This window comes from Pseudorca crassidens, chromosome 3 (assembly GCF_039906515.1).
Source record: "Pseudorca crassidens isolate mPseCra1 chromosome 3, mPseCra1.hap1, whole genome shotgun sequence".
In the NCBI taxonomy this organism is placed as follows: domain Eukaryota; kingdom Metazoa; phylum Chordata; class Mammalia; order Artiodactyla; family Delphinidae; genus Pseudorca; species Pseudorca crassidens.
The window spans coordinates 62,790,967-62,817,629 of NC_090298.1; the positions used below are offsets into that span (position 1 = coordinate 62,790,967).

A 26,663-nucleotide genomic window follows, 5' to 3' on the forward strand; every position below is an offset into this window, starting at 1 on the left:
GCTTACAGTCTATAGGTGAAGATGGACAGCTAAATGCACAATTACAACATGAGACAGTGCTCATGTACAGAGTAGAAGAAAATTATGTGAAAAAAAGAAAGACAAAGGATTTGAAGAGGGAACATGAAGAATCAGAATGTTGCGGTGAGGAGATTAAGTGTGAATTGAAATAAACATTCATCTGGCATTTATTTATTTATTTATTTATTTATTTTTGCGGTACGCGGGCCTCTCACCGCTGCGGCCTCTCCTGCCGCGGAGCACAGGCCCCGGAACACAGGCCCCGGAACACAGGCCCAGCGGCCATGGCCCACGGACCCAGCCCCTCCGTGGCATGCAGGATTCTCCCGGATCGGGGCACGAACCCGCGTCCCCTGTATCGGCAGGCGGACTCCCAGCCACTGCGCCACCAGGGAAGCCCTGGCATTTATTGAAGTCCTTTAGTTGGCCAAGCACTCAGCAAGGCCCTGGGTGACAGTGATCAAAGATGTAGTCATTATCTTCAAGTTGCTCGGACTCTGTAGGAAAGACCAATCAGTAAAGCAACAATCACAATTGAGGGGGATTCGTAATATAAGAGGTATGTGTACACATGTTCTTAGAGCCAAGAGATATGCCCTCAGCTCCGCCTGACTGCTGGGTGAACAAAGTCAAGGATGCCTTCTCAAAGGAGACGCCCCCCGGGAAAGGGTGGAAGGCGAATGCTGAAATGGGGACCAGAGGGAATGCTGTCTCAGGCAGACAGCCCAGCTCATTCTAGAACTGTTTGCAATTAAGAATAGCTGAAGCATCTGAGCATAGCAAAGAGTGGCAAGAGAAAACATTGGAAAGGCAGGCAGGGCTTAGCTAATGAAGGCCCTTCTTCTTTGGCTTTTGTCCTGTAGACTGTGGGGAGCCATGTGATGGTTTTAGGCAAGGGCAATAGCATGAAAATTTTAAGCAGACTTCAGTCTTAGTCTATGGATACTCTTTGCTGCCACTTTATTTTGAAAGTACTAATACAAATGAGAAAAGAGAAAAGTAAAAGTGAGGGGGGCTTCCCTGGTGGCACAGTGGTTGAGAATCTGCCTGCCAATGCAGTGGATATGAGTTCGAGCCCTGGTCTGGGAAGATCCCACATGCCGCCGAGCAACTGGGCCCGTGAGCCACAACTACTGAGCCTGCACGTCTGGAGCCTGTGCTCCGCAACAAGAGAGGCTGCGATAGTGAGAGGCCCGCGCACCGTGATGAAGAGTGGCCCCCACTTGCCGCAACTAGAGAAAACCCTCGCACAGAAAGTAAGACACAACACAGCCATAAATAAATAAATAAACAACCAAACAAACATATTTAAAAAAAAAAAGTGAGGGGCTTTTAGTGAAGTACTTTTCGAAGGCATGTGACAATCTGACATGTACAGTTGTCAGATCCTTTGCAATCCAGTGCAGAAAGGCTGTGATATCTTAGTTTCTAGATATAGAAGCTGACTAAAGATATTTTTGAAAGCTGCTTTTTATTCTTTTCTCATTTAAAAACTCAGGAGGGCTTCCGTGGTGGCACAGTGGTCGAGAATCTGCCCGCTAATGCAGGGGACACGGGTTCGAGCCCTGGTCTGGGAGGATCCCACATGCCACGGAGCAACTAGGCCCGTGAGCCACAACTGCTGAGCCTGCACGTCTGGAGCCTGTGCTCCACAACAAGAGAGTCCGCGATAGTGAGAGGCCCGCGCACCGCGATGAAGAGTGGCCCCCGCTTGCCACAACTAGAGAAAGCCCTCGCACAGAAACGAAGACCCAACACAGCAAAAATAAATAAATAAAATTAGTAAACTCCTACCCCCAACATCTTCTTTAAAATAAATAAATAAATAAATATAAAATAAAATAAAAAATCAGGAGCAGGTAATTACATGGGTAATACACTTCAAGAAATTAAATTGATTGAAAAGCAAGCTCTAGTTTCTCATCTTAAACTCTCATCAGAATCTTCTACCACATTTCACATGCCATGGCTGTCACTACACACAGCGATACATGATGATATCAAAATCCTTCAGTAATCTTATGTATCTCTGAGAAACTGACCTAAACAGACAATTTCAAGCTAAATGCATTTACCTGTCCGGTTTCTTCTTCCAGTTTCTCATAAAGTTTGATGCTATCATAATGTATTTTCTTTAAGTTTATTCCAGGATGAAAGTAAGTTGTTAAACCTGCCTTAAAAGTGGGGAGGAAAGGAAATACCGAAAAAAATTAACATTCTCAAAATGTTGACAGTTTATCTGTTAAGAAGTAATTTATTACTGGCAAGAAATTGGCAAGCACCAGCCAGTCCTCTGGGATGAGAACACATCAGCACGAGTTTGAATGCACATTGCATAAGGCTCGTGACAGTTATAAGCACCCACTTGAACCACATAAATAATGTGAGAGCCAGCCAACAAACATATATAGTAAGTCCCTAAAAGTTATTAGGGAGAGGATTGTTTGCAGATTCAGAAACGGGATGACTTAGATGGAATCACTTAGGTTAGGAATGTACGCTATTAGGAAAAATATGGGGGGACGGTATACAATGTGGACTCAAACCAACAAAGCGTGTGTTCCCTTAAGGAGGACTATGAACAAGCAAGCAAAAAGTTTTCCTTGTCTCGATCCCCACCATTCCCTTGAATTGAGTGGCCCTCCTATTTTCTTTCTTGAAATTTCCAAAATTGAAGAAGTGGAACATTCCTAGGAATTAGAGCCTGTTGAGTGGTGAACAGACCTTTGTCATAGCTTAACCAGTTGATGAATGAGCACATAGATTATACCCCGCAAACATTTCCTGAATAAATATTGAATAATCACTCTCAGGAAAATATCTAAATATTACCTGCCAAACCCCTTTTTATCAACTCTGGCGGATGCAATATGGTATCCAGGCAAAGAATTCTAAGCAATGATATGAAGCAGGTTCTCTCAGTTAAGTGTCTGGGGCCCCATTCAGCAGCTAATTTATCCTGGAAAGCTCATCCGAATACAATCTGTTTAAAATAAAGTCTGTTTGGGAGTATTTATAAAGTTCTTCGTGTTGGGCATTTGGTTCTACTGATATCACTTATATGCAGAATCTAAAAAAAGTGATACAAATGAACTTATTTACAGAACAGACATAGACTCACAGACACAGAAAACAAACTAATGGTTACCAAAGGGGAAAGAGCCAGGGGAGGGATAAATTGGGAATTTGGGATTAACAGATACATACTACTATATATAAAATATTGATAGATAAACAATGAAGACCTACTATGTAGCACAGGGAACTATATTTAATGTCTTGTAATAACCTATAATAGAAAAGAATCTGAAAAGGAATATATATGTATGACTGAATCACTTCATGGTACGCCTGAAACTAACACAGCTTTGTAAATCAACTGTACTTCAATTAAAAAAAAAAATCCGCCATTAAAGTTCATCAGTGATCCTTTATGGACCAGAATCCTTCGTGTCTATCAAGTACTTGTTCAAGCATTTGGCTACTTTTCTGAGACAAATGCTGGCCCAACGTCATAGGTCCTCTCATAGCACAGCCCCATAATGAGGCAACTGTGAGTCAGCCTCCCTAACTTTCAGCCAAATATCACATCCTTCTTTACATGCTTGGTATCTAGTGTGCTATGAAGTTTTCTAGTTCAATAATAGAGAATCTCTGGCCTTCAGGCACCTTCTGGAGAACTCAATTTTGTTTTCGATAGATCTCGTGTCAGTTGAGAAGATGGATATTCACAAGCCTGGGCCTAGGGTTCTGTTCACCATTCACTCCTCAAGATCCTCTAAGTTTAACCTAGGTAGAGCCAGACCACCCGAAAATGATGTATCTACACTACATCAACCTTCTTCCCCACCCTGGAAAGCTGTTTTCATAGAATGAGTTAATGATCTCTCTTCTGAAAGGGTCTCATCAGTCTGTTTTGTAAAGCTCTTACTCAAAACATTTAGCTCAATATCCTTTTTTTAGGGAATAAATTCTAGGAATTTCTGGTCAAGGAAAAATTGGTCTTTCTTACTGAAATGCTATAACTATTTCTACTAATTCATACAACCCTAGTTTCCTTGAATACAACTAATTCATACAACCCTAGTTTCCTTGCTGCTGGGACAGTCAGAAGTAAATCCTGAACTCAATTTTTTGTCAGGTATAAAATTACACACATATATATATAATTTTTGTATTCCTTACATTTTTTATCAACCAGTTTTTGTCTTTTAATCTGTGTTCAAAATTTGGGGTCAACCGTATCTGTGCTTTTATTGTGAGTTATTTGAATGTAATGTCCTGCATGGTATTTATTGCTAACTTGTGTGTCAGTCCTGTGGCATGGGGTGGAGGAAGGGTACAATGTTCTTCCTTTCTGGGCTCCAGCAAGGATATTTTAAGTGGGAAGTTTGAAGAAGAAGAAAAACACTGTTCTTATCCTTCAAGATTTTATAGTCTGATTGGGGTCATGAAACTTTCATACATGAAACAATGAAATCAAGAGCATAGGATTAAGTGCCAGAGCATAGAGAGAAAGACACAAGAACTAAGGGAACTAAGAGAAGATGCTGGAAGGATCACAGAAGGCTTCATGGAGGACAGGCAGGGGCTTACTTTTGATTTGAAGAAAGAAAATGATTATAGTTGGTGGAGAAGATAAAAGAGGGAAGATGAAACACAGACAAGAATAATCATTAAGACAACAAGGTCCTATTGTATAGGACAGGGAACTATATTCAATATCCTGAGATAAACCATAATGGAAAAGAATATGAAAAAGAATATAAATATGTATAACTGAATCACTTTGCTGTACAGCAGAAATTACCACAATGTTGTAAATCAACTATACTTCAATTTAAAAAAAAGAATAATCATTAAGAATTATAACCCTTTGAAGAAAATAAGAATATATAAATCCTTGTTGATATAAATAAATAAATAAGTAGGGAGAGTGGAAAGCTCTTCCTTCTAGCAGACTAACAATAAGTATGAAAGGAATGATGCAGTTAGAAAAATCTCCATGAGTGCTAAAGCTAGTGATGTTCTCTCTGTCTTTAATAATCCTTCCCACTCTGTCATGAGCCTCTACAGCGTCAAAAAGCCCAGTGACTGACCTCAAGCCTTCCCATATCCCAGTGCTTCCATGTACTTGCATCCAATAAAAATATTTGAGCATACCCACTAAAATATGTGTATTTCTTTATTCCCACATGACATATAAATATGTATTACTATATTAGCAGAGGTCATAAAACACACAAAAACAGCTGGAAATGAATTAAATGTTGTAAATAATTCTTACTTTATTGTGTAGAAAGGTTTATGAATTTTAAAAATTTATTGTGTAGAAAAGCTTTTGAATATTAAGCTTATTAATATTTTAGCAAGGGCTATGTAATATTTTATATTACTAAAATATATATGTTGGATTAATGTTGGTAAAACAGCGATTTGAAGGTCTAATTTCTTGGTGTGTTTTCTCTTGTGATGGTTTGAATGGCTGTGATAGCTGAAGAAGCTATCTGTCAATGATACAAAGGTGTAAGTGGGAAAAGTGCCCGCTCTTGGCTGTACTCTCTGTATCTTGACGCCACTTCTTCCATTCCCAACACCACCTACCAAAAGGATTTTACTGAAATTTGACTATTAATGTTTCACGTTCTCTTGTCCATCAACTGTTATAAGTTAATTGGGAGGTACTGCATTATACATTTTAAAAAATGGGTACAAACCCACTGAAACTCCTCATTTGGGAAAATGTTAAATGGGTTTAAACTTAACTTTAAATTTATCTCTTGCATGTTTGAGAGTTTTTTCTAGGTGATACGTATCATTTTGGCCAGAAAAATCTAATAATGATACCAACATTTCCAAACACCCCTTCTCAAAATGCTTTCTTTCCAACAGGACTATTTTCCAAAAATTATTTTTCACTTATTGTGAGCATCACCTTGACTTTGAAGGAATAAACTACATCTATTGTTTTGTATGTATCTACTACATAGAATGACTGGCAGCCACTTCCATCACTACAAAGATCACCAAACTGGGGACACTTGTCTTTTTGTAAAAGAAAAACATTTTTACAACTCTTTTGATTATTTTTCCGGGATAACCAACAAACCTCTGTGTAGTACAACACTCTCAAGGTCATTCCCTCTCCCTTTCATCACAAACAATATTATTTAAAGCCTTGTTTCTATAAAATCGATCATAACATTGATATCCTATAGCATGTGATCTGCAATATGTCATGACAGACTGAAGACAAAAGAAAGAATGGGGACGCTCCCATTGTGGAGCACCAACCTCTCCCTTAGGCAACATTGGTATCATACACAATATGTCACCCACATCAAAGGTGAGGGCTATTTATAAAGATTAGTAAAGCTTAATGTCTTTCTTATATTTTTAGATAAAAATAAACAGAGGGCTTCCCTGGTGGCGCAGTGGTTGAGAGTCTGCCTGCCAATGCAGGGGACACGGGTTCGTGCCCTGGTCCGGGAAGATCCCACATGCCGTGGAGCGGCTGGGCCCATAAGCCATGGTCACTGAGCCTGCGCGTCCGGAGCCTGTGCTCCGCAACGGGAGAGGCCACAACAGTGAGAGGCCCGCGTACCACAAAAAAATAAATAAAATAAAATAAACAGAAAGGTCTAACATTGTCTTCCTACACCCCAAATGGATAATCTTGCATCTTTAGTCCTCAGCCCTCCAAAACATCCACTTTGACACCATTCCCAGGGTCAGCCTCTCCTGGGGACCCCATATGCCAAAACTGCTTCTTTGTCCATTCTCTCCCCTTTCCTTCCATCCTACAAGAAATGTTCTATATTAGCAGTATTATGGGGTGCTGACAAAACAGTCTCGTTAAAATCCAGCAAAACCTCAAGACTGTTGGATTTGTGATTCCATTTTGAATATTCACATTGCAAGCTGTGCCCTCCTCCCCAGCGCATCTGATTCCTGCATGTCCCAGAAATGTTTAGCCTTGAGCACATGTTATTCTTCAGTGAGACTGCCTTTATTTTTGTAGTCTGCCCCTTCAGCTGGCCCCCCAAAACGTCCACATTCTCATATCTGCTCCAAAATTTCTCTGTGTTAAAAAATGAATGGATAAAGAAAATGTGACATGTATATATATAATGGAATATTACTCAGCCATAAAAAAGAAGGAAATTCTGTCATTTGCAACAACATGGACGGAATTTGACAGCATTATGCTAAATAAAACAAGACAAAGAACTATAAATACCAAATACCATATGATCTCATTTACGTGAGGAATCTAAAAACAAACAAACAAAACAATGGAACTCAGAGATACAGAGAACAGATGGATGGTTGCTAGAGGCAGGGTTGGTGAGGGGGTGAAATGGGTGGAGGGGGTCGAAAGGCACAAACTTCCAGTTATAAGATAAAGAAGTCCTGGGGATGGAACGTACAGCATGGTGACTACAGTTAACAATACTGTATTGTATATTTGAAAGTCGCTAAGAGAGTACATCTTAAAACCTCTCATCACAAGAAAAAAATTTTGTATCTATGTGTGGTAATGGATGTTAACCAGATTTATTGTGATCCTTTTGCAATATATACAAGTATCAAATCATTATGTTCTACACCTGAAACTATTATGTCAATTATATCTCAAAAAAATTCTAATCTGTGGCATTTCTTCAGGATGCTCTTTGGTGGGAGACCCCCTTGTTTGCAAGAAATCCTCTAATCAGCTTCCTAGGGCAATCCAGTTTTCTTTTCCTTTATTTGTAGGGGCCCAAATAACCTGGCTTCTGATACCTGAGTCCATCTTGAGCTCACCCTGCATGAATCTTATTTTGTGAACCAGAGCCTACTACTTTGTTCACAAAGCAGAAAAATGCCTTTTCCACTCATTCTGGTATCTCTCTGCTTAAGGGGAAATTAGTTTGCACAGTTAACTTTTAAGAAGAAGCCATCATCTTAAAAACTTTGCCCACTTTTCTTAAAAGACCTTAGGCTAAGGATATGTTGCTTTATTGTTATTATTATTATTCATGGGATGTTTAAGAAGTAATATTCAGGGATTCTAGTTATTCTAGTAACTAAATTGGAGGTTACATCAAGTCAATCCACTATAAATGAACAAAAAAGTAATTAAAATTTTAAAGTGTACACCCTCCTTAACAATCCGGAAGTGTTAAAAGGGTATAAGCCCTCCCTCTCAGGAGATTCCCATTTGGCAAAATTTCCCTCTGCTGGGCTTCCCTGGCGGCGCAGTGGTTAAGAGTCCACCTGCCAATGCAGGGGACGCGGGTTCGTGCCCAGGTCTGGGAAGATCCCACATGCCGCGGAGCGGCTGGGCCCGTGAGCCATGGCCGCTGAGCCTGCGCGTCCGGAGCCTGTGCTCCGCAACGGGAGAGGCCACAACAGTGAGGGGCCCGCACCGCAAAAAAATAAAATAAAATAAAATACGGCATTGTTAAAAAAAAATTTCCCTCTGCTTACATGCTCTTACCTGGAGAGCCTCATGGCCCCCTTGCTCCCTCACTCCTGCCCAGTCTCTGCTCAAGTGTCACCTTTTCGAAGTAGCCTCCAGGCTCCTCCACCCCCATCATTCTTCATCCCTTTACCCCGCTCCACTCTGCTGGCACCGATTACTCTAGAGCATCATTTGTGTTTTCTTCCATCTGCCCCACCAGAATGTGGCTCCATGAGGGCAGGGGCTTTGTTTTGCACACTGCTGTGTCCTCACCTCCTAGAACAGTGCTGGCCTGACACAATATAGGCTCTTCATAAATATTTGTTGAAAGACTGACCGAATGTCCACTAAAAAGAAGTCATAGGAGAGCTGTGGCAGAAATGCAGGCTTTCTATTCCATGATAAAAGGAAATCTGCATAGAAAGTCTAGTTCAGGGAGGGGAGAAGAGCCAGAAGGGTCAGTGGCTTCCTGGGCTCCTCTCTCCAGGTAGCAGGAAGCAAGCTGAGGGAGAACTGCTGACACGAGAGACAAATGTGCCTATGGAGACTCAGAAAAGACACTCAGGGAGGACCAGGTAGCTGGGCCTCCCTCCCAGACTGAGAAGTGAGAGGGCTGGCAGGAGAAGAAAGAAGAGAAGCAGGGCTTGATGCCGTTTTTCTAGAAGTCTCCATCCAATTGGTGGGTGTGGTCTGACTATGTGACCACAGGGACTCTGGGGTGAACTGGGCTTAAGTCTGGGCATCAATCTCTCTGAAGCTCAGCTGGAGGCAGGAGATCCAACTCTATCCCTTACCGTGAGCAGGTTCTGGGTGTCAAAAGGCCCCTAAAAGCAGGGTTCCCTCTTGTCTCAGTAGTGGAAAGCTAACGATGGAAAGGGATGACGAGCAGAAGCTGACACTGCCCAACTTTTTTTTAAATTGAAGTATAGTTGATTTACAATGTTATGTTAGTTTCTGGTGTACCGCAAAATGATTCTGTTATACATATATATATATTGTTTTTCATATTCTTTTCCATTATGGTTTATTACAGGATACTGAATATAGTTCCCTGTGCTATACTGTAGGACCTCGTTGTTCATCCCAACTCTTCCTCCAAACAAAAATGGCACCTGCAGTCATAAAATCTTCCTCTCCCATCTTAGCTGACTTCAGAAATAATTGGTTTGGCAGTATGAAAGCGGTGTCAATCACCTCATTTACCTGAGCAGCTTTCGATGTAAGCCCAATTATTATACAGCACTGGAACAATTACGCATACCATTAAATAGGCGAGATTGACTTGGTCGTGTGTTTCATTTAACACAACATGAAAGTTGTGTTGCACGTTCTCAGCCCTCCCAGTTAAGTCCTCATGAAGCCAAGCTGCTGTCTCACAGCACTAACTTAAAATCATAAATCAATAAACATAAAAGGATCACTAAAGCCAGGTGAGGCGACATAGGTAAAGGTCTCAGGCCTCTATTCAGGATCGTCCAGCCACTATCCTTTGGTACAAAAGCTAACATTTACTAATCACTTACCATAGTAACTTGACATATATTAATTCAATCTTCATCACAACCCTATTAGGTAGGTACTATTAATATTCCCATTTTACACATCAGGAACTAGAAACTTAAGTAAGTTGCCAGAAGTGGGAAATGACAGAGTCAGGATTTGAATCCAGAGTCATATGTTCAAGTTATCTTCTCATGATTATCAACATCATACATGTTGATCACCCACTTAAAGTATACCAACTAAACTGCAATTGCACCTTCCAACGCTATGGAAAGGGAACTTGCTCTAAAGAGCTCTCAGTGGGGAGCTGTGAATAGGAAAAAAAATCAATCGCACAAGTGACAATTCAGTGCATATGACGGTGCTGAGATAGTTTTCTTACTGCGTGCCAGGTAGATCCAGCAGTGAGCTCCGATTTCTCCAGGAGGACCACATCTTTCATGCCTGCTTTGGCCAAGTGATAAGCCAGACTCACACCAACGCAGCCACCTCCAATTATCACTGTTTCTGCCCTGTCTTTCCATCTTGTTTCTGCAGGTGAGGGTGGGTTTTCTTCTCTGGAAGACATTGTTTTTAATAGTAGCTTTACTAGGCTATGATAGTTATAGTTTTTTTTTGGTTTTTTTTCTGACTAGTGTGATTCTCCTTACTTATTCTTCTAGTACTTAACATCTAGTGCCTGGGAGAGTTACATGTGCTGACAATCATTTGGGAGACTCAATCTGACTTAGGCAACCTGGTTGGGGGAGGGAGGAGGAGGCATTTGAACCCCATTCCCCTAATTCTGACCCATTGTAGATACTTAATAGAGCTAAAGAATTGAACAGATGACTTCTTTTTCTCAAAGAAATCTAGAGAATAATTTTTCTGTCTACTTTAAAAACACACTGATAAACATTTTATTCCATAAAAAAAAACCCATAATAATCATGAAGTCCATTATCTATAAATCTTGGATCACCGCCTCCCTCCAATGTTTTCCAGGCTGAAGAGAGCCAGATGGAGTACAACGCTCTTCCTCGCTCAACGTCCTCTCACCGCGTACCTGCTTCTCTAATTATAAATATTGCTCGGTGGCTTGATATATTGATTTGCATGTCTGTCTTCCTAGCTAGATCATGAGCTTCCCCAAGACGCATTGTAAAAAGCAAGGTATAAGTAAGTCAAAGAAGATCATATATACACCTGCGTTTGCCTCCCCATACAGAAGACACTGCTAACAGTTGACTGGGGAAGGGAATGGGGATAGGAGAGTCTTTGCACCAGGAACCCTTTGATATTCTCACTTTGAACGGTTGTGCGTAGAAAAGAACACCCATAATTCGAGAAGAAAGCCGAATGCCCACTTCTCGGGGTCGGAAGCACCCCTAACCCGGAGACCGCCTCAGCCCTGCGCTCGCACCCCGCAGCTGCCCAGCCGCGGGCCTCCGCGCAGACCCGGCCCCACTCACCCTTCGCGGCCGCAGACGGAAAGTAGGCGGCCGGGGGAGCCCCGCAGCGGGAAGCCCCGCAGCCGCAGCGCGCCCAGGCAGAACATGCCGAGGTCGAGGCCATAGGGCGAGGGCGCAGGCACCTACTCCCAAGCCAGCAGACAGCAGGGGCGGTGGGGGGCGGTGGGAGGCGGTGGGAGGCGGTGGGACCCTCCCCGCGGCGAGGGGCGGGCTTCTGGCTCCGTGCGCTGCCCGCCACTCAGCGCCCGCCACAGCCGCTCCGCGATGGCGCTGGCCGGAAGCCCCGGAGCCAAGAAGGTGAGTTTCGGGGAAACCGGGAGGTACTCAGCCCTCCTGGCCGCGGGGCTTCACCTCAGCCCCTAATCAAGCTCTGCGGTCTGGGCGAGGCACCTGGACGGCTCTGAGCCTCGGTTTACCCGCTCGCGAATCGCCTGGACGACGGTAGTGCCTAGGTGTCAGGATGAGATAACAATATTGGGTAGCATTTATGGAGCTTTGACTCGCTGCCCTGCACTGCGCGAGTGCTTCATGCAAATTATCTCCTCTTCACGTTTATTCCCATTTTACAGGTGAGGAAACTGAGGCTCAGAGTCCGAGACCCTAGCTCAGGGTCACCGATCTAGTCCAGGTGGAGCAGGGGTTTGAAGTCCAGCCATCGGACTCAGGCCGCGCTCACATTTCCTGCCCTCCGCCCGCCCGCACCTACAGCTCTTCGACTCAATGGCCCCAGTGCTCGCGCCCCTCGTGTGTTTGGGAAGGGCCGTTGCCTGGTCTCCCAAGCCTCGGACTGGCCTGAAACCGGTCCCGGGCATGGACACCCCCAGACCCGCGGCGGGGATGGAGGGTGGGGTGCGCGGAGCCGGGGGTGGGGCCTCCGCCTCATCTCACGCCGTAGTCTGGGTCTCTGGGCTCCCCTTTCCCGATCTGCTCGCCAGCTGTCGCCCTGTTCTCCCATTTTTACGCTGGATGTGTGTGTGGTGGGGAGAAGGGGTGACAAAACAAAATTAGGAAAAGGGCATGAACTTGGACGCGGGACATCTCCAAACTCCTCGAGGCAACCCATCTGTGCTCCCTAATTCAGAAGAGAGGGTGGGGAAGGAAGGGGGGATGTGCACCACCGTTTTACTTAGTAATACTAAAAAGATAGGAACAACCAAGATGCCCTGCAATAGTGGGCTCCGTAAATAAAGTACATCCATTTAATAAGTTATTAGGCAGCCAATTAAAAAGCTAAGTATGGGAACAGGCAAAGTGCTTTGCAATGTTAAGTTACAAAAGGAGATATATCACAGACTGATCCCAACTACATAAAAATATTTATACACACACTGTAAGGAAGGACACAATAATGGTAGTAGTTCCATAAGATGTGGAATATAGGTTTAAAAAACTTAACAAAAAAACATATTCTGGTTATGTTTTTCTGATTATAAAGGTAAAACATGGGCATTGAAGCAAATGAGCATGATAAAAAGAAAAAGAAGCAAAGAACATTGTGCTGACTTCTTTCTCTGAACTTTCTCTAATACTATGTTCACTTTTACAGTTCATTTTTTTTTAAGGTTTTTTAAAAGTATGCTGTCCCTGTCCTATTTTTCCTGGCCTCTGCTCTTTGCAACACCAAGATTATCATATGAGAATCCATGTTAATGTGTACCTGGGAGTTAAGATGTTAGTGGGGCAGAGCTAACCTCACCTCTCTGCTCAGCTAACAGGTGCATTTTAAGAATTCATTTAACTGCTACAGAGGACACCTCCAATTGCTTCTTTAATCCAAAAGAGCAGTCCTGGTGGCAATTTCAGGCAGATGGACCTCTGGCAGCTTCCTGCCATAGGGTGAAGTTGGTCTACTCCTCTGTGTATGAATAGAGGTGCCCCGAAGCCAGATCTTAAATCCAAGAGGTCTAGATACTGTTATCTGCAAAAAGAGGGCATAAACTCCTCTCAGAGATCACCATCAGATCCAAGGCAGAGTCATTGCCACACTGAAAGGGAAGATGGAATGAAAATATAAATATGCTGCAAATAATTTCCAGTGCTCTTTATTTTACACAGTCCTGTCATTCTAGAGCTGGCTTTAGATCATACAGGTGTAGCAGTTAACTGAGGTGGTAAGTCTAGCGGTGAAGGAGGGGCTAAAAGATGCTCTGAATTCAAATATTGATAGTTTAGTTATTTTGCTAATGGCTGTTTAGAAAACTGGCAAAATTTTAAATGTTGGACAAACATCCAGATAACAGATCAAAATGCCTTACATTTACTTGGTATCATGAAGGCAACAGTCAAAATTTGCACTGTCATTTTCTTAAAATCCTAGCTAATTTTCTATTAAAGAGTATCAATCTTCTTCCTCCTTGTCAGGACCAAGCTTATAGCATATGTGAGGTATGTGCCATTTTCAAAACCGTCCTGTCCGTCTGCTAACTCTTGGCATATTTTATTAAGGGCCTACTCTTTGTTAGGTGCTGTATGAGGTGACAGAGCCTCAAGCATCTTACAGCTCTGGTTAACAGAGCTGGGCTCCATTCCACTTCCCTCCACAGAAAATGGAGATGTGGTGGAGATAGTGGCCTGGTACTTAGCCTCAGGGCAACCGCTTCCAATGTACCTTCCTGGGCTGCAGATATGACTGGTCAGAAGGGGCAGTGGGAACCTTTCCTCCCCCACTCATGCACTGCTCTGTGTCCAGCTGTAGGCAGGGCTGAGAGGAACTGGCTGGTATTTTCAACAAAAGGCTGTATCTTCAACGAATGCAGTCTATACAAGAGGGATAGGGATCCCCATGGGGGTGTTTGCAGTTTTTATAAATCGCAGGGAAGTTCTCTCTGAAAAAATGACACTTGACCTTTAAAGACCTGAAGAAAATCAGAGGGCGAGCCATTCAGGTATCTGGGGAAGCACTTTGTAGACAATGGAAACCGTAGCTTTGGATAACTGCTCTGGATGCAACCTTATATTCAGATTATGGGTGGGCTGACTCGAAAGGTGGTAAATAGAGACTAGGTTAGGAATTTAGAAGGTCTGATGTCTGCTTTTTCACTTACTGAGCTCTATGATCTTGAGCAAGTCACTTAGCCTCTCTGAACCTCAGTTTCCTCATCTATAAAGTGGGAATAAAAACTATCCGCCTTGCCTAGCTCCCAAAGTTGTTAAGAGTACCAAATGATAACGTGTCTGTGAACATGCTGGAAAATGTAGAGTATAATTATAAAATGCTGTGTCCAATAGGATTATGTCCAGTGGTTCACACACAAAAGAGGTTTATTTTTCTCACCTAACGAGAGGTCTAGCGGACGGTCACCGTCCACGGCCTCTGCAACTACTCCAAGATGTCATTAAGACACCAGGCTGCGGTTGTCAGCCTGCGTGTGGCTTTCAGTGGCATGGCTGCAAGATGATGGCTATACCTCCAGGGCTTAAGCTGACATTCCACACAGGACAGAGAAAAAGGGACAAGAGGGAAGGGAGTGGGCATCTGTATCAGGAAAGCAAAACTTTTCTAGAAATCTTCAGCAGACTTTCACTTATTTCCCATTGGCCAACACTGTGTCATATGGCCACCCCACTCAGTAAAGGAGCCTGAGGATTTTTTTTTTTTTAAGTTGGGGACATTGTCTCCCCAAACAAAATATATTAGCAAAGAAGAGGAGGAAAAAAATGCACATTAGGTGACTAGCAGTGTCTGCCACAAACATCTTGAAAAACCAAAATAACCATTATGGAATCAGCACTTTAACTACAATTTGACTCAGATTAAATTGTATTTGAGAAAAAATAGTCACAGAACTTTGCACAAAACAAGTACCTGGATTGTCCAATAATAGAGTATTCTCAATCTTTCTGAAATACTATTAGGCACGGATGATTTCGACAGAACTGGAGCTGTGAGAGCATTGTACCACCTTTCCTAAAATTAGAAACTGCTTTTAGGAAAAAAAAAAAAAGAGGGGTCTTAGGTGATTTTTCTTTCTCTTCTTCAGGGCATTTTGGAACGTCTGGATAGTGGGGAGGTTGTGGTTGGAGACGGCAGCTTTCTCATAACTCTGGAGAAGAGGGGCTACGTGAAGGCCGGGCTCTGGACTTCAGAAGCCGTAGTAGAACATCCAAGTGCAGGTCGGTGCCAGCATCACCCCTGAGTGTTTATCTGGGTGACATTTTGCTTAAATCTGACTGAGAGAAGATAAATAAAAGCGAGCATTTTCTTTCTTTTTTAAATAGATTTATTTATTTTAGTTATTTATTTATTTTTGTCTGCACTGGGTCTTCATTGCTGCGTGCGGGCTTTCTCTAGTTGCGGTGAGCAGGGGCTGCTCTTTGTTGTGGTGCACGGGCTTCTCATTGTGGTGGCTTCTCTTGTTGCAGAGCACGGGCTCTAGGCGCGCAGGCTTCAGTAGTTGTGGCATGCGGGCTCAGTAGTTGTGGCTCGTGGGCTCAGTAGTTGTGGCTCATGGGCTTCGTTGCTCCTCAGCATGTGGGATCTTCCCAGACCAGGGATTGAACCCGTGACCCCTGCATTGGCAGATGGATTCTTAACCACTGCGCCACCAGGGAAGTTCCGTGAGCATTTTCTAGGGACTGATTCACTTGCCCAAACTGCCAAGATGTGGAGATAGTGGCAGTACACGAGCTGAAGAAAGGGCTTCTCTCTCCTTCCTTCCCTCCTCTACACACACACACACACACACACACACACACACACACACACACTTGCATCTTCATATTCAGGGAGTGCTAAAATATACATACCAATATTTGTTCCATGAATATTTACCTTGTATATTCAAGAGTTTCCTTAACATAGTAAAACTGTTATTGCTTCAGATTCATCCTTCTGGCTAATTTGCATACGATATTAAAACAGTACATTTGGTAGGGACGATTAATGGTAACCACCAGCTTAACAGAATATAGACAAATAGCAAATATAGATTTGCAAACATATATGTAGCAAATATAGATATATATAGCAAATATAGATTTGCTGTTCTAAATGAAAGTGGGAAATAAAGCCAAAGAAGATATGGGTGAAACGGGATACAAGCTGGGAATGGAACTTTTGATTCACTCTGATTTTATTCATATATACACAGTGTATCAGACAAACATGGGGTCATGTCTAGGTCCTTCTACTGACCAGCTGAGTGACCTTGAACAAGTCATTTGACCTCTGAGGATCAGTTTCTTCATCTGTCACACGGGGGCATGACATGGGCTGGTTGTGAGGACTTGTGAACTAACCCACATGAAATGCCCATATAAGTACCCAATGGCCATGATTACTGTTTCATCAGACACCCAGAGTTATATGGTAGGACAGAGTTTTGTCTTTCTGGTGTTAGCAGGAAGATTTCATCTGACCCAAGAAGAACTCATTCTTAATTTTAGAAAATCTTCTTTGCTCAACCAGGAAGAAAGTGTTGAAATAGCAAGGATAAAGACTGAGTTGGGGAGGAGATAAAGGGAGAGAGAGGAAGGAGTTTCTGATGGGCCAAGGAAAGCTCCCTGACTGCGTTTCCCCAGCTGCTTGCTATTGAATACACTTGATAGGGGCGCCACCCATATGCATTCTGCCCACTGTGAGAATTCCCTCATCCTACTTTGAGGGCCCCCCAATGCTGACTGTAAGTAGACGAGCTACATCCTTCATGACACCGGCAAATGAATAAACCCTCTCTAGACCAAGAGACCAAGGGACAGTTGGCCAACTGGGCCTTAGTGTCTGCATGTGACTGCACCAGGCCGTGGGGCCCACTAGCAGGTCAACATGAGGCTACTCTAAACAGCCCCCATTTGGTATGGACTCTGCCTTGCCCCTAAATTCTGCTGACCTGAATCTGAATTTCTTTATAAATACCAGGTTTGAAATTGTGTATGATTGAAAGAGATGTGAGTGGATGAGCTGCCGCTGAAAATGATAGCTTCTGTGATTTTTACTTTTTTAATTTCAATGGAAAAAACAACTCCTTTGTAGTTCGTCAGCTTCACATGGAATTCTTGAGAGCAGGATCAAATGTCATGCAGACTTTCACCTTTTCTGCCAGTGAGGACAAGATGGAAAGTCAGGTAAACGATAATGGGGCAGGTGGGAGTGAGGAGGGGCGGGGAGAGGGATCATCTATAATAAAAATAACCTCTTGATGGGAATCCATGGAATTGACCTGATGTGTTACTACACTTTATTACAAAAAATAATAAAGTATTTTTTTTAAAATAATAAAATATTTTTTTCCTCCACATAAAGTATCTATCCAGTAATTAATCATGATGTAAACATATAGGTACTAAGTAAATAAGCATTTTCTGTCTCTTTATCTAGGGAAGGGGGTAGGACTGGGAGAAAATATGCCATTAGAAGGGCATGACCATCCTTCTGTGATATGTTTTTGTAGGGAAAGAACACTTTATAGATGCTCTTGTTACCTTCTCATTTCACATTCTTCTCTTCTGACTTGTCCATGTTGAGATAGGGTGGTCCTAGGGAACACAGCACTAGCCTAGGAATGAGGAGAATTGGGTTTTATACCCAACTTTGCCACCTATTGGTTGTGCGACTTTGTGTTAGACACTTAAAGACATGGAGAACTGGTTTACTCTGCCAAATGGAGATAACTGATACTTACTTAGGGTTGTTGAGAAAAGTGGGTAAGGATGTGGAAGTATTGTGAGATATTCTGCAAATATAAAGTATTAATACTTGTCAACGTTAATGCCCATTTATTCATTCAACCAACCAACATTTATTGAGTACCTGTTATAGTCCATTCTCTATGCTAGATACAAAGATGATACAAAGGCATAGACACTATTCTGAAGTGGCTCACAGTCAAGTATGGGAGACAAACAAATGAGCATTTACTAAAATCCAGTGTGGTAAGTACAATATGAACATACAAGCTCACTGGGAGTAGAGATGATACCCAACTCGGCTGGTCTTCTCGAATTGCAGTTTAAACCAGTGACTTGTGCTCATGCTACTTGCTCATTGCCCCCTTGGATATCTATTATATCTCACCTTTAAAATGCCAGGCTCACCATGTGTACTCTTGCTGTCTAACCTCAGTGGGAAGCTGTAAACACCACTGCCTGTGACCTTGCCAGAGAAGTAGCCAACAAAGGTGATGCTTTGGTAGCAGGGGGGATCTGCCAGACATCACTGTACAAACACCACAAGGATGAAGCTAGAATTAAAAAACTTTTTCGACAACAGCTAGAGGTTTTTACCAGGAAAAATGTGGACTTCCTGATTGCAGAGGTAAGCCTAACATTAAAGGGGCAGGGCTGGAAGGGGCTGTGGGAGGGGAGGATAGAGGCTGTCCGGGAGTAAAGCCTAGAGGGTAGGCGGCTGCTCAGGCCTCACCATTAATACTTAGTGCCAAGTAGTAGTTGCCCTGCTCTCCTCCATCCCTGCCTTGCTCACTCCCATCTGTCTGCTTTCACTAAAGCTATAACATCTGAGTGATATTTTGAAGTTAGAATCAATAAGCGTTGTCACTGACTGGATATGAAGGCCCGGAATATCCTCTTTCTCCCATCTCCCTATTTCCCATCATGATTGCTACCATCTAGAGTCAAGGCCTCAACCCAGCTCTTCACCCCCAACAAGGACAATAGCCTCCCAACTGCTAGTTCCCCAATCTCCCTACTGAACTTACTGAAAACCTTGCTACATCAACCTTCCCAAGGCTTAGGGCTACCCAAGCCTGGCTAACCCACCAGGAAAAAATCATCTACAGAAATGAACACAAACTCTGCCCTACATGTTCTCCAGATGGATAAGAACACAAGTTTGTTTTTTAAGAACCTCTCTTTTGACTTTCTCTGCCATTCCTCACACACTGCTTCTGCAGAATCTAAGTCAAAAAGGAAGAAACAGGGAGATTTCTGCTAGCTTTTCTCCACTTACTTAAATTAAGTTCAGCTTTTCAATTGTGGCACTTATGGGGTTTCCTGGGAAACACCCCTGCAAATGGCCTGGATTTACCAGACAAGGTGTCCTGTCTACCATTGGCAAAGACACTCAGTAGCTACATCTCCCTTCTCTATGCCTTGATGTTCTCATCTGGGGAACTAATCATATTTCCCTTCATACTTTATGGAGCACTTTAGAATATTGAACTAGAAGTGAATATAAAAGTATTTTGAATTGTAAAGCATGATAAACAATTATTCTGCCAAGATCACCCAAGTTCCATAAAAAATGAGTCCAAAATTTATTAGCAAAACTTTTGTTCCTTCAAAAGTATGATTTTAAATAGTTACTTTAAAACCTTTTTTAGTATGATATCTGAATGAAAACCTATATGTTATTGTTAAAGGAATTAAAATATTTGCTCAGAAAAGTATTCTGTAGTCAGTCTGATAGAGACACATTTCTTAGCACATTTTATCACATATATTTGGTAATTTTTATAACTGTTCTTGTAATATTTGCGGTCTACCACTCAAAATCTGCTTTATATTTGGACCAATAGAAGAACATGAAATTTCTCTTAGTATTTTGAACATGCTGAAGAAGCTGTGTGGGCTGTGGAAGTCTTAAAAGAAGCCAGAAAACCCGTGGCAGCCACCATGTGCATAGGCCCAGAGGGAGACATGCATGGTGTAACACCTGGAGAATGTGCTGTGAAGCTGGTGAAGGCAGGTAATGTGGACCCATGATGTGATAAGCAGTTCAGTTATTGTTTATGACATGTTTCTTAACATTGGGAGAGCAGTTTGGAAATAAAAACATTAATTGGAATCTATCTCTTTATCTGTAAAACTGAGGAGGTGGAGGGGGACAGCTAATTTCTAAGACACCTTCCAACTATTAAAAAAGAAAATAAAGATCTTTATGTCTGTTTTTGTGCCAGTACCATACTGTTTTTATGACTGTAGCTTTGTGGTATAGTCTGAAGTCAGGGAGCATGATTCCTTCAGCTCTGTTCCTCTTTCTCAAGATTGTTTTGGCTATTCAGGGTCTTTTGTGTTTTCATACAAATTTTAAAATTATTTGTTCTAGTTCTCTGAAAAATGCCATTGGTAATTTGGTAGGGATTGCACTGAATCTATAGATTGCCTTGGGTAGTATGGTCATTTAAAAATATTGATTCTTCCAATCCAAGAACACTGTATATCTTTCCATCTGTGTTGTCTTCAATTTCTTTCATCAGTGTCTTATAGTTTGTGGAGTACAGGTCTTTTGCCTCCTTAGGTGGGTTTATTCCTAGGTATTTTATTCTTTTTGATGCAATGGTAAATGCGATTGTTTCCTTAATTTCTTTTTCTGATGTTTTGTTGTTAGTGTATAGAAACAAAGTCAGACAGAGAAAGACAAATATCATATCACTTATATGTGGAATCTAATAAAATGATAAAAATGAACTTATTTACCAAACAGAAATAGACACAGAAAACAAACTTATGGTTCCCAAAGGGAAACAGGGGGTGGGGGGAGGGGAAAATTAGGAGTTTGGGATTAAAAGATTCACACTCCTATATATAAAATAGATAAACAACAAGGACCTACTGTATAGCACAGGGAACTATATTCAATATCTTGTAATAACCTATAATGAAAAAGAATCTGAAAAAGTACATACGTATAACTGAATCACTTGACTGTACATCTGAAACTAACGCAACATTGTAAATCAACTATACTTCAATTTTTAAAAATAAACAAGTAAATACATTTTGAAACAAGTAAATAAATATATTTCTTTGCATAGGGGCTTCAATCGTTGGTGTGAACTGCCGATTTGGGCCCTGCACCAGCCTGAAGACAATGAGACTCATGAAGGAAGGCCTATGGGCTGCAGGGCTGAAAGCACACTTGATGGTGCAGCCCCTGGGGTTCCACATGCCCGACTGTGGCAAAGGAGGGTTTGTGGATCTCCCCGAATATCCCTTCGGTAAGCTCAGGCACATATTAGAGACCTTGTGGTTTCTTGTTGTGACAAAACGGAAATGGCTATAATGAACAACTACAGTACAGACTTACGATACGAGGCAAAGACTTTATAAGACAAAGACTTTCAGTGTTAACCAAAAATTAGCTATCTGAGGAATTCATACTCTAAAATTTATAGTTTCTTCATTGAAAAAAGAAAATACCCCTTGAGCATCGATGGTCTGAATATAGAGATGGTAACAGAAGTGCCGTAACTGTTGTATTACAGCACTGGAGCCCAGAGTTGCAACCAGATGGGATATTCAAAAATACGCCAGAGAGGCCTACAACCTGGGGGTCAGGTACATAGGTGGGTGCTGTGGATTTGAGCCCTACCACATCAGGGCGATTGCAGAGGAGCTGGCCCCAGAAAGGGGATTTTTGCCTCCGTCTTCTGACAAACATGGCAGCTGGGGAAGTGGTCTCAACACGCACACCAAACCCTGGATTAGAGCCAGGTAGGAATTTTTTAATTAACTTACTGTTTTCCTCTAATCTCATTTTATTGATTGTTAGCATTATGCATGCACATGGTAATACAAATTCAAAAGTATAGAAGTATACAAAATGAAAGGTAAAAGCCGCCCATTTCTGACACCCATCCCATTCCAGGGGTAACCTGTTTGCCATTTATGTTTTGAAGTCTTATTTCTCTATTTCTTGTTTTATCAATTTTAAGTGGTAATTACCCTTTATGAAAGCTGAGGGATTTAAATCACATAATCTTCCCCCTTGCCCTGATCTCCTTTTCACAAATTTGACTTATTACATTTTTGCTTGTTCTGTTGGCGATCTTTACAAGTTTGAATTTCATATTTAACTACTTGTTTTTTAATCCATCAATATGAGGCAGTATCTCTTGATTCCACTCTCTGTAAAATAAGAATTGCCTTCCTCCATTTCCCTCTACTTTTCCTCCCTCGTCTACCTCTTGGTTTCTTTAAGGTATACAACTAATTTTACATCATCAAGGTTTATAACCAAACACAGTATAAGCAAACACAGTGGCAATTCAGTAATTAAGTGTTCAATTCCATGTGAAATCAAGACTTGGAACATGTTTCAAACTGAAAACCTCGTTTTTTCCAGCAGGAGATTTCAATATTCAGGAAACCAGGGAAGGCCAGTCTGATCCTTCTCTTTCTCTGTCTTATGCTTGCAAACCTCCCTTCCCATATTGCTAATCATGGTTTCTGACCTCTTCAGATTCAAAGAGAGAGGAGAGCAGATGGAAAAGGGAGTAAACTTGTATTGCTTAATTGACACCCTATTAGGAAGACCACATTCTCTGGGCCTGGCAGATCCTCATGAGTGTATTTACAGTTCTTCAGAGGCTGCCACTGGAAACTTTTGTCTGTATTTCTCATGCCACAGGCATTGCATTTTTCTCTGAAAATTTTTCTCTTCTTTGCCCTCAGATCCCAACTTTCTCAGCAGGTCACTATAGATATAAACTATTTTGGGGAGTCTCATTTTCCTTCCTGGTGTTTCTCTTGAGCCTGATTTTAAATATGTCCAGGCTGGGTCCCTCTCTCCTATTAGGCTCAAAACTAGCTAGAAGACTTTTCATCTTTCCTTTAAGGAGACAAACTGAGAGTGTGGTCTGATCCCAATTTAACCACACTATCTTCACTCACAAAGTAGCTGACCCATTGGTCTCTGTGATCTAGATTTTCCAGTGTAGAGTCAAGTGAGTCATCTGACTGGCTCTTAGGCAACTACTTTGAAACTTCTGCAGAGTGTCTGTCTTGCTTTAATACCTGATATCTATCGTATCTTGTGCCACCAATAAAATTTCCAATCTAATATCCTGGTACCCTGATCACTATTTTCTAAACATTATTCACTGCAGAACCAAGAGAAGGAGAAATAAACCTATTTTACAAAACCTGAGCCCCTTGTGAGAGAACGTTCCAAGCATCAAGGTCAAATTGATTCTCTCCTCTTAGATTTCATCCATAGTCCAAACTCAGGCCATACTTTAATTTGCTTCATAGTTGGACTTTCTTTGTACAATGTTTGGTTTTATAGGAATTTCTAATTAACTTTCTTTTTTATTGTTGAAAGAAGAATAATAGACCTTCACCTTCTCTAAGGTCTTCCAATATCTAAATTATACTGTTTGTTACAATCACTTTATTATTGAAGGTATTTTTCTGGGGGCTCCTTGAATTACTGTTCTGTTTTGAATTATTCTCTCTCTCTCTCTCTCTCTCTCTCTCACCTGTCAATCTTTTCCATCTTTTAGAAACTAACCACAATTTCTGCTCTTCTCTAATCAGAGCTGTTATGTCTTTAATCCATTTTGTACTTCTTTATCCATTTCAGTAGAATTTAGAACAGTCTTCATTTTTGAACATTTAGGACAATGTTCCTAGTGTAAATTAATTTAGATTGTAGAAGTAGGCAAGAAATCATTTAGGCAAACATTTCTTCTGGGAGGTATGGATATTTATCCAGGAAGATTTCTTTTTATAGGTCTCATGCTTAGAAAAAAAAGTACTAAATAGAAATATAGGGACTTCCCTGGTGGCCTGGTGGTTAAGAATCCTCCTGCCAATGCAGGGGACACAGGTTCAATCCCTGGTCTGGGAAGATCCCACATGCCGCAGAGCAACTCAGCCTGTGCACCACAACTACTGAGCCTACGCGCTCTAGGGCCCGTGTGCTGCAACTACTGAGCCTGCGCACCTAGAGCCTGTGCTGCACAACAAGGGAAGCCACCACAATGAGAAGCCTGCGTACCGCAACAAAGTGTAGCCCCTGCTCACCGCAACTAGAGAAAGCCCGCACACAGCAACGAAGACCCAACGCAGCCAAAAAATAAGTTAACTAATTAAATTACTTTAAAGAAAGAAATATAACTAAGAGGTGAGGAAAGTGTACTTCGATGATGATTTAAATAGTTCAGATAAGTGAGAAATGGCTTTTTTTAATAAACACTGTCTAGGGATCCTTAAAATTCATTACCAATTTCAAATAAAACATTATTCTATAGAATAAAGCCAGACATTCCTTGTACCCTAAACTCCCAAACATACTGATGTTCACAAAAATTTGTGATTATCCAGAAACCTGTAGACACCCCAGATTTCTGACATTTTCATCATCCAAAAATATTGGTTTATTCAATGTTTCATAGGTAAAATGGAAAAACTATAAAAATACATTTAACACAAAGGTCTGTGACCAGGAAACTTTGTGTTCTTTCTTTGTCTAAAAACAAAGCACAAATACTGACAAATTAATTTGTATTCTGTTTTTGGTTACTTTTTGAAGAATTATACTTTGTCTCATTACGTTTAAAACTGGTTTCGTATACTTGTCATTATGTTAAAATATTGAGTAGAGCTAGAAGGACCCTGCTAGAAATTTCCGAATGAATATAATTCACAAAAACATGTAAAATTCAAACATGTTGTCTTTTTCTGAAAGGTGGTATGAAACCCAGTGATTGTTATTGAGGACAGAAATGTAGAAAGACTCCTGGAATTAATGGATATGGGCATAGTTTTTCTGTCTGTATGTTGAAACTGAAATTCTACTTTAGCCTGATCATCCACCAAACTTATGAGTATTTAGCCAATATCTATATAAAGTATTGGACTTACAAAATAGACATGAATCTTTTAATTGACTAACTATATATTTTTTAAATCACAGGGCTAGAAGGGAGTATTGGGAGAATCTGCTGCCAGCTTCAGGCAGACCTTTCTGTCCTTCATTGTCAAAGCCAGATGCCTAAGGAGTAATGAAAGAAAACACTGAAATAGCAGAATGGAAAGAAATTCCCCTCAAGCCCCATCTGGAACCCTTCCTCGCCACTATCCTCAGGCCACCCTGATGTCTCCAGCTGCTGAACAGCTAATGTGCTGTCAATTCAACATAGGATGCGTATTGCATTCCTGCTGTGCTTAAGCTCCGAGCAAGATGCTGGGGGAGATGCAAAGCTGATGCGAAAGGCTTCTCGTCCTCCAGGTACTTACTGTCCAGTAATGCTGCAGGACATGCTTTTGAAGGGAATCAAGAATAGTGAAACTTGTCTTTTAGGGTGAATTTGAGATTTTAAAGTAACGAAGTCTGTGAGCAACAAACCCAGTGATTAATTACGGAGACTAAACTAGGTACAGAAGGGATAGAGCAGCATTCTAAACTAAAATGAAAGTAATGAGTCTGCCTTTCTTAAATGATTTGTATAATGACTCCAAAGGCAATCCCAAAGGAAAAGATGCAAAAAATGTTTTAGGACTTTTTAAAATAATCATATAACCTTCTAAAGTGATTACTTTCAGAGATGATTTTACTTAAAGGTGTTAGGTCCCAGAATTTTAAAAATGTGTCTATATAATCACAAATAGCTAGATTGTAAACTACCATGGACAAGGACAATGTGATATGCTTCTTATATTTTTCCTTAAAGTATTTATCATTGTGCCAGGCATACTAATAGATGCTCAATGAGATACTTATGTTAATTGTTTAAAATAAATAAAAATAGATAAACAGTTTTGGAAGACCTTTTGAAAATTCAGAGTTCAAATCTATCTTGGTCTAATATTTTCTTGACTTACATTTGAGCTATTTGCTACATGCCAATTTCTCTCTATTTTTCAAAACAATGTATCAATTTGTAACAATAAAATTAAAAATAATTTACCTTTTATAAAAGTGTTTGAATACTTTAAATTTTACGGACCTTCTTTGGAATAGTAATAACAACAAGCATTTATTACTTATTATGTTCCAGGCTCTTGCTTCTCTCTCTCTCTCCCCCTCTCTCCTCTCTATCATATATATATGATATATACATATATATGATGTAGGTTGACAAAAGCCAACCTACATTTATGAAACACACAGGTTTCATTTTGGGTTAGTAAGTGAAATGCTCAGAATAGAATGTTGATGAGATGGAAGTTGATAAAACTTCCAAGAGACAAACAGGTAACAAATAAAGTCCTTAAAAAATAGATTTCCTAGATTGAAAGATTCAAAATTTATATAGTAATGGATCACATTTTATTATAGATAATAATAAAAACATATTGGGGAAAAGTATTTCAAACCATTTGGTTCTAACTTCAATTTAATAATTATGCCCCAAAATAAAGTCAGAAAAGTATGCTCAGTCCTCCACTGTTATTGCCTTGGTCTGACAAGACTAGTAAATACATTTAGATAATTAAAAATAGTGGAAAAGTGAAAATTATATTTTATGTAGATGAAATGGTTATATAGCTAGAAATCTCAAGAAGAGCATCTGGAAAGCTCTTACAAACAACAGGAGAATTCAGTAAAGTTACTGGTTAAA

The 26,663-nt window shown here is 41.1% G+C and overlaps 2 protein-coding genes across 14 annotated transcripts in view; one reads left to right on the forward strand and one right to left on the reverse strand.

The window, feature by feature from the left end:
* DMGDH (dimethylglycine dehydrogenase) overlaps positions 1-26,663 on the reverse strand; it is a 139,963-nt gene that overhangs the window by 58,951 nt on the left and 54,349 nt on the right. For 4 of the 13 annotated variants that reach the window (XM_067731084.1, XM_067731081.1, XM_067731078.1 and 1 more), the window contains exons 2-4: positions 17,842-17,915; positions 10,353-10,527; positions 2,097-2,195 (exon numbers count right to left, since the gene is read on the reverse strand). The exons of 1 other annotated variant lie outside the window; for it this stretch is intronic. In XM_067731084.1, the coding sequence (XP_067587185.1) occupies positions 2,097-2,195; positions 10,353-10,527; positions 17,842-17,915 (348 nt within the window). Of the gene's footprint in view, positions 1-2,096; positions 2,196-10,352; positions 10,528-11,421; positions 11,580-17,841; positions 17,916-26,663 lie in introns of those variants that run through there. 8 more of the 13 variants (XM_067731085.1, XM_067731083.1, XM_067731082.1 and 5 more) reach the window with 5 other exon arrangements.
* BHMT2 (betaine--homocysteine S-methyltransferase 2) lies at positions 11,608-26,020 on the forward strand. Its single transcript, XM_067731093.1, has 8 exons — positions 11,608-11,718; positions 15,402-15,534; positions 17,393-17,484; positions 18,482-18,673; positions 19,915-20,062; positions 21,132-21,314; positions 21,582-21,810; positions 25,016-26,020. Exons 1-8 carry the CDS (start codon positions 11,686-11,688, stop codon positions 25,095-25,097), a joined length of 1,092 nt encoding a protein of 363 aa, XP_067587194.1. The 5' UTR covers positions 11,608-11,685; the 3' UTR covers positions 25,098-26,020.